Raw genomic sequence first — 13,225 nt, 5'->3', positions numbered from 1 at the left:
GCTGAGGCAAGAGAATCACGTAAGCCCAAGAGTTGGAGGTTGCTGTGAACTGTGACGCCATGGCACTCTACCAAGAGCAACACAGTGAGACTCTGTCTCAAAAAAAAAAGAAAAAACATATGACACAGCTTAAGATGCATTCTTGCTGCAATAAGAGTTATCACAAGTGTGACCTGTTAATACTATGACATTTCTCTTCATGAAAGTCAGAACCCAAGAATTTGCAGCTGCATCTCCCGCAAATATCCAGGGTATAGCATTTTATACATCTTTAAACAAAATAGAAAAGAAAAAGATGATTAAATGTTCCCAAAAAACACTGAAGAGGGAGAAACTTTCAATTTAAAGAAAAGAAAAGCTTCCCCAGGCTTTGCCAATGTGAGACAGGACACAGAATATAACTTGCTAATATCAATGCCAGGTTAAAATTAAATTGACTGCATTAAAAAAATTTTTTTTACACGGGTAGACCCAGCAACTCGGGAGGCTAAGACAGAGAATCGCCCTAGCCCACGACCTGGAGGTTGCTGTGAGGAGCTGTGACGCCATAGCACTCTACTGAGGGCAAGAAAGTAAGACTCTGTCTCAGGAAAAAAAAAAAAAAAATGTTTAAATAGGCCTGCAACAGAAGCTCACACCTGTAATCCCAACACTTTGGGAGGCTAAAGCAGAAGGAACGTCTTAGGCCAGGAATTCAAGACCTCATCTTTATAAAAAAGTTAAAAATTACACAGGCATTGTGGCACATACCTGTAGTCCTGGCTACTCAAGAGGCTGAGGTAGGTAGATTGGTTAAGCCCAGGAGTTCAAGGCCGCAGTGACATATGATCAGGTCACTGTACTCCAGCCTGGGAAATAGTATAAGACCCCACCTCTTACAAAAAATCAAAAACAAAAACATAAAACATCAAGGGATGGTTTAAAGTGTCCATCTACAAAACCAGGATTAGATATTTAGCCACATGCCTCATGTGATCTACTTGGGGGAGAGCCCCTCCCACAAAGGATCAAGTGGCCTTCACAATATGACGCATGCCACAAAGGGCCTGAGACCTCCCTCCAGGAAGACCATCAGTCTTGGTTATTCAGAAAAACACACTCACTTGACAAGTAACTATAGTATATACTCACTGTCGAAAAAGAACCTTCGCCAAGAATTTTCCCAAACTTGAAGTCTTCCGGCCGTTTCTTCCGAGGCTGCAGTGCTGGCTGGGCAGCATGTTGCAGGGAGCTGGCACTTGGTCGGGATTCAGCTGTGGTGCCATCCATGGTGGGGCCTTGCCTGCTACTGCCACCACCAGGAATACCAGGGACCGTGCCAGACTCAGTCTGGGTCCTCACCATTGATGGGGATGGGCAGGAACATAATACCACACTGGACTGAATAGGAACGGTGTCATACTGGTGGACACAGAGGAAAGAGAAGTAAGAATCAAAGTGGCTTACTTGTCCTGAATGTCTGGGAGCAAGTGTTAGTACTTATTCTTGATATTGCTAAAGCACAAACCCAAGGACAGGGCCACCATCTGACCTTCTGCTCTGTGCCTGCAGCCCTTCCTCCTCTCCCATGTCCTCCTCCCCATTCCAGCCACCCACTACTCCCAAGCAGTGCCTTACCCTCTCCCTCACTGCCCCCAAGGCCAGGCTAAAGCAACCTGAGATAGCACTGTACACTGATAATTATGGGGGGATGAATAGATTAAGAGTGATGATTAAACTGTTTACAATACACAAAGATACCTAACACTGGCAAGACTATGAAAAAGCAAGCATACACATACAACTGGGGCTGGCACCAAAACTGGTGTGGCTGTGAAAACATTTCTGGAAAGCAATTTGGCTTTTGTCAACAAAGTGACTACACAACAGTTGTCAATGAGACACAAAAGAAATACGAAAAAGATGAGGGTAAAAAAGTTAACAATGAAAGTGGGCACTCAAGTGGCTAAGGCGCCAGCCACATACACCTAATGTGGCGGGTTTGAATCCAGCCTGGGCCCGCCAAAACAACAATGACAGCTGCAACCAAAATTCTAGAGCAGCAGAAACTGTACCAAAAGCAGGAAAGACAGGTGGACACACAGCAACCAACAGCACACAGAGGAAAGCCAGCTCAGCCACCGAAACAGCACTAATGGTACTCCTCATCTTAAGTCTGAACAGCACATTACAAAGACAAAAACAAATCTAGACAGAACATTCTGTAACCCAAACATGACGAACACAGAGACTGAAAAGGGGAGGTGGCAGACTGCAGGAACAGGCGGCTCCTGGGCAGTCCCTATGGCCCAGCATGTCACAGGAGGCCTCCCAGGGAAAGTGGCAGAGGCAGGGTCTCCCAGAAGACATGCCCTGTCCCAGCTCTAGACCTGCACCACCACCAGCAGGACAGAGGCTGTTTTTTCTCACAGTCTGCTAAATTCACTGTAACTCTAGACAAGGTATAAAAATACAAAGGAGTTTTAACCAAACACACAGAATCCAGGAAATATGACCAACTGACTTCATAACAAATATCTAAGAGTCTGATTAACAAGATGTGCACATTTTCTAGTGTGCCACTAGGTGTTTAAATGATCACTTAAACCATTAGCAAATGCCTAAGTTCACAAAGTTGAACATTAAGAAAAATTAAAATATGTGCAAGTATTTCCCATATACAAAACCTCTCAGACACACAGTCATCACTCTTAGTCTCCCTCACAGAAACTCACCCAACAAGAATGATTCCATGCATTTTAAAGCCATATTTATAAAATATTCCACTGTGGCTTTGCATATTGCAGCAAAATTTTAGAACAGCCTACATGCTTACAACACATAGTAAATAAATAAACCAGAATATGTACAATTAGTGGAATATTACGCAGCCCTTAAAAATAGATACAAAGGCTATAGGAACATGATTGCAAAATTAAAACAACTGGTGAATCTGGGATAAGAAGACAGTGGGGGCTCAGCGCCTGTGGCTCAAGCAGCTAAGGTGCCAGCCACATACACCTAAGGTGGTGGGTTCAAATCCCCAGCCTGGGCCCGCCAAACAACGATGGCTGCAACCAAAAAATGGCCAGGCGTTGTGGCGGGCGCCTGTAGTCCCAGCTGCTTGGGAGGCTGAGGCAGGAGACTCGCTTGAGCCCAGGAGTTGGAGGTTGCTGTGAGTAGTGATGCCATGGCACTCTACCCAGGGGGATAGCTTGAGGCTCCGTCTAAAAAAAAAAAAAAAAGAAGACAGTGGGTTTTCTTTTGTTTTTATATTCTTGTTTCTAAGCCAGTTGAATTTAGCAGTGAGGGCTTGGATAGCAAAAGGCTGCAGCAGGAGGATCATATGAGCCCAGGAGTTTGAGGTTGCAGTGAACTATGATCACACTGCTGTACTCCAGCCCAAGCAACATAGCAAGACCCTGTCTCCAAAAAAAAGCCCCCAAAACTGTATGAATATTAATACTGCAAAAATGTTACAAACACACCTACAAGAGAGACTGATGAGAAAAGGACAAAATTAAAAGTGGTTGTTAAAGTAGTGAAATATAATGAATTTTTTTGACACACTTTTAACAGAACTAAAACAAAAATCCAAGCTAAATATAACTTTAACCCAAAGTTTCCATCCAAGCTTTGTGCTGGCAAAAGGTGGACTGGTGGCCTCAAGGGCGCAGATATACTCCTTGCGTGCCCAAGAGGTTGGCTCAGCAGCCAGAGAGAACATCAATGTCTGGTACCCCTGGAATCATGAAGACCTCGAGACTCTTGGGCTCACCAAAAATGCCCACAAACTCTTCAATCAGGGACTCCCGAAGCTCAGTGACTAACCAGCCTTCCCAAGTATGTGACCTGCTACAGGCTCCAAAAGGGGCCAGGCCTGGCACATGTGTGACCAGCAACACACACTAGCTGGACTGGGCACCCAGGAGCACATTTATTTATGGAAAGCTACTATCCTGAAAGCTCCTGAGGCTCAGCAGTCAGCCAAGTGTGCCACACCAGCTCCATGGATACTCCACCTCATGAGAGGGAACTGCAATCAAAGTTGGTTCTGGGATTCTGTGGGTACATTAATTTTTGTCCTTATAATCAAACCCTGTTACAACATAACCAGACTCCAGTAACTCTCCCTCAGAGATTAGCAAGAACCTTCCATCTGCAGAAACAACAGTAAGTGGGAAAAAGGTTATATTCACCAGCCCCAAGTCACCAAGAATCGTGATCAGCTTGAACTGTCCCCATAAGGCAGCTAACCATTATGTGGACAGTAAATGTGCCTTGCAAGGTTCCTGGACACAGCAAAGAGTCTCCAAGGCCACCCTGTGAGCAAACTCTGGACTGTGAAACAGCAGAACTGTGCTCACCTACAGGGACATGCACAAAGGGAGGTGAAGGAGCCAGACCTTCATGCTCCCCATCTCAACACTTCAGCACCATTGCAAACTCACCTAGCCACCCTGCGGGCAGCCATCACTGCCCAAGTGGGGGAGATGAGAGTATTGCCTGTTTCATCAATGTGAAGCTGACGTGGACATCTGTGTATCCAGCCTCCTGCCAGGCAAGGCTCAAGAAGACCATGGGAGGGATGCACAGGATGGTGACAAAAACCAGCTTCTACAAGTTAGGCTCCAGCCCAGGGGTCCTCAAACTTTTTAAACAGGGAGCCAGTTCACTGCTGCTCAGACGGTTGGAGGGCCGGACTGTGGGCCCCAGGACAAGTCGGCTGCTAAGCAGGACAGGCAGTGGCAGCAAAAACACCCAGTGAGCCAGATAAATGTCTGAGGCAGGCCGCATGTGGCCCATGGGCCATAGTTTGAGGACCCCTGCTCCAGCCACTTCTTCACTATGTGAGAGGCGTGGCCCAGCCCTGAGCAGCACCGCAGAGTATGCAACATCAGAGACCAAACCATAGGGCAGCTTGCATGAAAAGCTTCAATTTAAGCAGAGATTTAAGGGACTGCACTGCTTTTTATTAGAAACCAACAAGTGAACTACTGAGTATAACCTCAAACATGAATGAATCCCCCCCCCCCAAACAAAATCTCCATCATGTCACTCCAGGCTAGAGTGTAGTGGCATTGTCATAGCTCACAGTAACCTCAAACTCTTGGGCACAAGCAATCCTCCTACCTTAGCCTCCTAAGTAGCTAGGACTACAGGTGCATGCCACCACACCTGGCTAATGTTTATAGGTTTTTTTGGCCAGGGCTGGGTTTGAACCTGCCAGCTCCGGCATACGGGGCTGGCACTCTACCCTTTTGAGCCACAGGCGCCATCCTATGAGGTTTTTTTTGTTTGTTTGTTTAGTTTTTTGGTAGATACAGGGTCTTGCCTGTAGCTCAGAGGCTGGGGCACCAGTCACACACACCAGAGCTGGCAGGTTCAAACCCAGCACAGGCCTGACAAACAACAATAACAACTGCAGCCAAAAGAAAATAGCCAGGCATTGTGGCGGGCACCTGTAGTCCCAGCTACTCGGAGGGCTGAAGCAAAAGAATCACTTAAGCCCAACAGTTCAAGGTTGCTGTGAGCTGTGACACCATAGCGCTCTACCGAGGGTCACCCTCAGTAGAGTGCTGTGGCGTCACAGCTCACGCAGCAACCTCCAGCTTTTGGGCTTAGGTGATTCTCTTGCCTCAGCCTTCCAAGTAGCTGGGACTACAGGTGCCTGCCACAACTCCCGGCTATTTTTTTGTTGCAGTTTGGCCGGGGCCGGTTTTGAACCCACCACCCTCAGTATATGGGGCCAATGCCCTACTCACTGAGCCACAGGTGCTAACTGAATGAATTTCTTAAATAACAAAAAATGACAGGCTGGTTCATGGACCTGGAAAAATGTGACCACACATGCTCACTTCGGCAGCACATATACTAAAATTGGAATGATACAGAGAAGATTAGGATGGCCCCTGCGCAACGATGACACGCAAATTTGTGGAGCATTAAAAAAAAAATGTGACTATACATTGACATGCTTCCAGCCACAGCAACAAGTCCAGCAAAGGTGCTGACAAAGCTGTCACATGGCAGTTTTAGCCCAGGCACAGGGCAGCCCTGCTTCTTCTTTGTGGCAGGACTTCAGCCTTGGGAGGTGCTACAAACAACACACAAGAGCAATGAGTTTTCCAGAAGGTCAAGGCAATGGATGAGGAGACAGTAACGCAGGCAGCCCAGTCCATACCAACAGGAAACAAAGGGCACAAAAAAAGCAGGCCTGTGTGGGGATAGAAAACTTAAAGGGACATTAAACAGCAAAGAATGCTTATGCTTGCCAGACGTTGTGGCTCACACCTGTAATCCTAGCACTCTGGGAGGCTAGGACAGACAGATCACCTGAGCTCAGGAGTTCGAGACCAGCCTGAGCAAGAGCAAGACCCTGTCTCTACTAAAAATAGAAAAACTAGCCAGACGTGGTAGTGGGCACCTATAGACCCAGCTACTCAGGAAGCTAAGGCAAGATGATTGCTCAAGCCCAAGAGTTTGAGGTTGCTGTGAGTTATGATGTCATGGCATTCTACCCAGAATGACAGAGTGAAACAGTCTGAAAAAGAAAAAAAAAAAAAAAAAGAATGCTTATGCTGCCCTCAGGAGCACTTGAGCTAAATCCAGTTCAAATTTCCTAATTAATCTGAACAGAGTTCCAGCCCCTTGAAAGCCACCCCCAGAGACAAAGACAACTGCAGGTAAGTCTGAGGAGACGCTGATTCACAAACACGTTTTGGATAGCATTCTTTTCATCAAAGTGGTTTCTATGGTTATAGAAAAGGTCTCCAGAATAGATCCTCAAAAGGAGTGCACTGCTCCATATAAAGCGAGTATCTGTACCTCACCCTTGCCCCAGCATCAGCAGGTACACTGACAACCAAACAGCTATCCAACAGAGCCTATCCCAACCCAACAGACCCCGTGAGCTGACAAGCACAGGCTGGGAGGACTTGGGACATCAGGGACAACTTGTTTCCTCAGGTAAGCACTATGGAAAGTGACCAGGCCTACCACGAGAACTGATTATTTTAAGGCCAAGAGGTATGTGCTGTCCTTATAGTGGTATTAGCTGGAGGTAGCACAGAGAGGCAACTTAGAACAGCTACAGAGATGACATTTAGGCACAGCAGTATCACTCTGTGTAGACATGTTTTGATGAAGACAATGCTAAGTCCAGCCCACAAAATACGTGATAGACCCAGATGTGCTATCAAAGCTCCTCCTCTAGGGAGACACAAGTGTCTGGTCCACAGCAAAATGTGTAAGATGGTCCCGCAGCTGCCCAGCACAGGGCCCCACTGCTGAGTGGCCCCAAAGTAGCTCTCATGGGGCAACTGTGTCCCCCAGGGAGACTTGGCAACATCTGAAGGCATTTTTGGTTGCCACAACTGAGAGTGGGAGAAATTGACTAGCATCCAATGGATTGATGCTGCTAACAAACAGGGTGACACCACCACAAAGAACCATCCAGCTCGGGGATCAATAGTTCCCACTGAGAAACCCTGCTTCATCCCCACAGACTCTATGCCCCTTCACCAGGAAGAAAGCCACTCACTCCGCCTCTAAGCTCAGCATGGGGACATATGCACCACAGCCCACAGCCACGCCACAGAGGGGAAAGAAAGCAGCACAAGAAAGAGCCCCAGATAGGCCAAGTACTGTCCAGTCTGAAGCACCATATTTTAAAAATCCCAATGTTGGCCAGGTGTGGTGGTAATCTAGCACTCTGGGAGGTTGAGGTGGGTGGACTGCTTGAGCTCATGAGTTCAAGACCAGCCTGTGGCTCAAGTAGCTAGGGCTCCAGCCACATACACCTAAGGTGGCGGGTTCGAATCCAGCCCGGCCCGCCAAACAATAACGATGGCTGCAACCAAAAAAAATAGCCAGGCGTTGTGGTGGACACCTGTGGTCCCAGCTACTTGGGAGGCTGAGGCAAGAGACTCGCTTGAGCCCAGGAGTTGGAGGTTGCTGTGAGCTGGGATGCCATAGCATTCTACCTAGGGGGATAGCTTGAGGCTCTGTCTCAAAAAAAAATAGAAAACCTGAGGCAAGAGCCCAAGTTGGAAGTTGCTTTGAGCTAGGACACCACAGCACTCTACCCAGGGTGACTGCTTGAGACTTTGTCTCAAAAAAATTAAAAAAAAAAAAAAATCCCAGCTGGGCACAGTGGCTCACACCTGTAATCCTGGGAGGCTGAGGTGGGTGGACTGCCTGAGTTCACAGGTTCGAGACCAGCCTAATCAAGAGAGACTTTGTCTCTAAAAATAGCCGGGCATGGGGCAGTGCCTGTGGCTCAGCTGGTAGGGTGCTGGCCCTATGTACTGGGTTCAAACCCAGCCCCAGCCAAACTACAACAAAATAGCTGGGTGTTGTGGCAGGTGCCTGCAGTCCCAGCTACCTGGGAAGGGCAATAAAGTGAAACTGTCTCTAAAAAAAAAAAATAGTTGGGCATTGTAGCCAGCCATTGATTTCAAAAAGGAAATTGGTCTCCATGATATACAGGTTATCCATAAAGTTTTGCACACAAATTTTCTGGACACCCTGTACATACACAGTATAAAATGGCAGTAAGATTTCCAATGAGGGGAAATGATTTTCAATTGAGAAATACACACTGAAGCAGAAATAAACACACATAGAATGCTCTTCAGATACTCTCTAAGCTTCACGAGGGCCCAACACAGGGAGGTTCTGAAGGGCTAAGGGAGCTGTAAAAGATGCAGGGAAGAGTCACAGAGCCTGGACCATAGTAGGGGCTGATGAGGAAGGCAGAAGGCAGAAGGCTAGGACTGACATGACGCCACCACTTCCTCAGCAGCAGAAGGTGAGACATACTAACCCAGCAAAGATGCCAGTGATCTGGGTGTCTTGGCAGAAGCCGCTCCTTCTAATGAGGCTGGTCCACAACCAGCCTCCTAACAGGAGAGCAGTCAACAATCCCACAACAATTACAGGTAAGAAGACATCCAAGACTGTGTCTAAGAAAAACTGCCAAGGCAAGAGCCCTCACTTCCTTTTTAATTTCTCATGAACTCCTGGCTCAGCAGGTCACATCGCAGGTTTTGGCTGGAACTCTGCTTGACAATGCTGTTTCCAAATGTCAGCCTTTGACATTTCAACTACTGTAGAACCATACCCAATAATTTCTCCGATTTAAGAATTTTTTTTTCCTTTTTTTTTTTTCTTACAAACCCCTGTGTCGAGGGCTGACTTTCAATAGATTGCAGCGAGGGAGCTGGTCCAGTACGTACGAAACCCCGACCCAATAAGGATTTTTTTTTTTTTTTAACGAGGCAAAATCTCAGCATGGAACAGGGAGAAACACATCTAGGAAGTTGGGTCCAACTGCTGAGAAGAACATTGTGTTTTTCTATGGAACAGCAAGCCACCATAGAGAAGGATTGCATCCAGCCAGGAGACAGGGAGGCGAGAGGTCCCTGCTGAGTACATTTGACCAACAGCATCAGGAGCCTGTCCAAGCAGCTGTTCCCCGCAGGAAGGAATCACCTTTCTAGAAAGGAGCCACACCCCACACCCTTACTCACCCCACGACACCGCACCCGAGCAGGTAAAGGAGCACTAAACAAATCCTACCCCCCACCCCACTGTGAGCATATTCTTAGCACTGTACCTCTGAGCAATCTAGGACTGAGACAGTAGTTAGAGAAATACCATGTTCCATCTACTCCCCAGAACCAGTCACAAGAGAAAAATTGAAGCCGAGGTTTTCTTCTATCTATAAACATAAATGCACCTACAGTGTTTCCCCAAAAATAAGACCTACCCAAAAAATAAGCCCTAGCAGGATTTCTATGCATTTGTTAAATATAAGCCCTACCCTGATAATAAGACCTAGTGATGGGCGTCACTGTGCAGCGTATCTGCATAGCCACACCATGCATTTCGGCACGGTAAGGAAGACTGGGACACCTTTTACCTGCCACAGCTCCTTTCTCCAAGCCATTCACACTTGTGTGGGTGTGCGTGTGGTAACCACGGTCGCGGTCACAGGAATCCTATTGCAAACAGCTAGGGGAAAGGAGTTCACGAATCAGTAGCGCCAGCCCCACCAACAAGGTCGGCTTCCCTTATAAAGTTCCAGAAGATAACTTAACTGTGTTTGAATAAATGTAGATTGTTGTAATAAAAATAAGACATCCCCTGGGCAGTGCCTGTGGCTCAGTGAGTAAAGCGCCAACCCCATATACCGAGGGTGGTGGGTTCAAACCCAGCCCTGGCCAAACTGCAACAAAAAAATAGTAGGGCATTGTGGCGGGCGCCTGTAGTCCCAGCTACTCGGGAGGCTACGCCCAAGAGCTGGAGGTTGCTGTGAGCTGTGATGCCCAGCACTCTACTGAGGGTGACAAAGTGAGACTCTTTGTTTCTAAAAAAAAAAAGAAAGAAAAAGAAGACATCCCCTGAAAATAAGCCCTAGTGTGTCTTCTTGAGAAAAAATAAATATTTAAGACAGTGTCTTACTTTCGGGGAAACACGGTAATACTAACTTTTACCTTTATTTTAGAGATGCCTGGCCACATCACACAGCCCCAAAGTACAATTCCAGTGAAAAGATTCAAAGTCATTAAGAAGCCTCCCCTTTAAGGTATACATGCAACCTGAGTATGAGTTAACATAAACTACAGTAGAACCTACATAGTTGACCACATCCTTAAGTTGACCTAATTTTCATAGACCAGACATGCACCCCATGTACACAATGGTACAAAAGACCTAGTTCCTTATGTTGACCACCTCTGTATGTTGACAGTTTATTACAGTGCCTTGGGTGGTCAGCTTACAGAGGTTATACCATAGTTAGCTGTCTTCCTTTGCTGTCGACATCTGTCTGAAACCATCAGACACTGGGGGCAGGTACGGCATCTACTAGAGCCTGAGCTAACCTTTACTGGATTCAGTTTGATGGCATGAAGGCTCAGTCAGAGTCAGTGAACACTGACAATGATATTCTGCTAATGAAGAGGAGGAAGGAGGGGCCCAGCCCAAGCTGAGAGGCAAGGGAGAAGTGGTATTTACAAACACATCAGTCAGGCAGCATCTCCAGTGCAGGGCTACCATATCCTCCAACTAAAGTTCCCAGGACTCTTCTAATTTCACCCTCAGAAATCTCTCCAGCCTCTTCATCCACCCCACTCAAGAGCACATTTGTAGTGTTCGCATAGTTCACAGCATGTCGAGGTCCTGGAAAAGTTAAGGGGAGATACAAAGCCCTTAGCTTGCTCAGCTACATTCAATTCTGGATGTGGAGTGGCTTCTGCCAAATACCATGCTCTCCAACAGCATGTTTTTCTGTTATTTCCTAAATATATATGCACTCATTTTACTCATCAAAGTTTGTTTTTTTTTTTTTTGTTTTTTTGTTTTTTTGAGACAGAGCATCAAGCTGTCACCCTGGGTAGAGTGCTCTGGCATCACAGCAACCTCCAACTCCTGGGCTCAAGCAATTCTCCTGCCTCCACCTCCCAAGTAGATGGGACTACAGGCTCCCACCACAACACCTGTCTATTTTTTGGTTGCAACCATCATTGCTGTTTGGCGGGCCTGGGCTGGATTCGAACCCGCCAGCTCAAGTGTATGTGGCTGGCACCTTAGCTGCTTGAGCCACAGGTGCTGAGCCTCATCAAAGTTTCTTAAAGGAGAGGCTGGGCATGGTCACTAGAGCCCAGAAGTTCGAGGCTGCAGTGACCTATGATTGTACCACTCCACTCCAGCCTGGGCAACAGAGTAAGATCCTGTATCTCTCTTTAAAAAAAAAAAAAAAAAAAGTTGGCCTGGCAAGGTAGCTCACGCCTATAATCTCAGCACTCTGGGAAGTTGAACCAGGAAGATCACTTGTGCTCAGGAGTTCAAGATCAGCCTGAGCAAGAACAAGACCCCATTTCTACCAAAAATAGAAAATTAGCCAGGCGTTGTGATGGGCGCCTGTAGCCCCCGCAACTAGGGAGGATGAGGCAGGAGGATCGCTTGAACCAAGGACTTTGAGATTCCTATAAGCTGGGTTATACCACAGAACTCTAGCCAGGGCAAAAGAATCAGACTCAGTCTCAAAAAAAAAAGTTTCTTAAAGGATGCAACTTAACTACATATTTATCCAATTGCTGAACCAACACAGTTAGCAAGGCTCTAGGGATACCATCAGACAGACCTGGTCCTTGCCCACAAAAATTGTACATACTATGGGGTGACCTTGGTATAGAGTCCTCCATGTAATGTGGTGGGGGTGGCTATGTGGAGATGGATGAGAGTTCTAGTCCAGGCAGCCCTTCGGGTGCTGTGGAGCTGGGGAGGGCAGGCCAGAGCTTCAGCAATGGGGCAGAAGGGCTGCACCCCTGGCTGAGGGGAGGGTGATCATGGCTTACAATGGCAGGCAGGGACAAATTTTCGTCCAGAAAGTTAAATGTAATAACAGCTATACATGTACCAAACATTTTGAAGTTTCACTTCCCCAATGTTTCAGACTTAAAATACAGCAGTCATTATGAGTCAGAAGAAAAATCAGATCATTCTGAAATAAACATTCAACTGAAATGCAGAAGGAACTCTGGATTTTTGAAAACAGCAATTACATGAAGGACTCAAATACAACTGAGGACTTTTCCTAACAACACAGTCAATCTAACCTAATCATATCTGTCCTCATATTAATCTGAAATAATAAAAAAACAGCAATAACAGATGATATAACAAATAGATTAGAATGTAAATGAGGCTCGGCATCCATAGCTCAGTGAGTAAGGGCACCAAGCCACGTACATCAAAGCTGGCAGGTTTAAGCCCAGCCTAAGCCTGCTAAACAGTAATGACAACTGCAACCAAAAAATAGCAGCACGTTGTGGCGGGCACCTGTAGTCCCAGCTGCTCAGAAGGCTGAGGCAAGAGAATCACTTAAGCCCAAGAGTTTAAGGTTGCTGTGAGCTATGATGCCACGACACTCAACTGAGGGTGACATAGTGAGACTCTGTCTCAAAAAAACTAAAATAAAATGTAAATGAATTTGGGGGCACAGGAAAACAAATAACCCATGGGTTTCCTTTCCACCTCCCATCAAATTTCACAGACCAAACACCTTGAGTCTTTCAAAGCTGCAGACAACAATTTCACTAACCCTTAGAAGACTAATTACCAAGTAGATGGAGCCTTATATATACATATTTTTTTGAGACAGAGCCTCAAGCTGTCTCCCTGGGTAGACTGTCATGGCATCACAGCTCACAGCAACCTCCAACTCCCGGGCTCAAGC

General features: G+C 46.6%; 1 protein-coding gene and 1 non-coding gene across 2 annotated transcripts in view; one reads left to right on the top strand and one right to left on the bottom strand.

Annotated features, from left to right (window-relative positions):
• PDPK1 (3-phosphoinositide dependent protein kinase 1) overlaps positions 1-13,225 on the bottom strand; it is a 90,265-nt gene that overhangs the window by 50,664 nt on the left and 26,376 nt on the right. The window contains exon 2 of the mRNA XM_012805831.2: positions 1,132-1,401. Coding sequence (XP_012661285.2) covers positions 1,132-1,401 — 270 coding nt within the window. The remainder of the gene's footprint in view (positions 1-1,131; positions 1,402-13,225) is intronic.
• On the top strand, positions 5,830-5,937 carry LOC111725615. Its single transcript, XR_002773642.1, has one exon. It is a non-coding gene; the product is annotated as a U6 spliceosomal RNA (small nuclear RNA).

Source organism: Otolemur garnettii, unplaced genomic scaffold, assembly GCF_000181295.1.
Source record: "Otolemur garnettii isolate 467f Iridium unplaced genomic scaffold, OtoGar3 scaffold00044, whole genome shotgun sequence".
Taxonomy (NCBI): Eukaryota; Metazoa; Chordata; class Mammalia; order Primates; family Galagidae; genus Otolemur; species Otolemur garnettii.
This window is presented reverse-complemented; position numbering and strand designations above follow the sequence as displayed.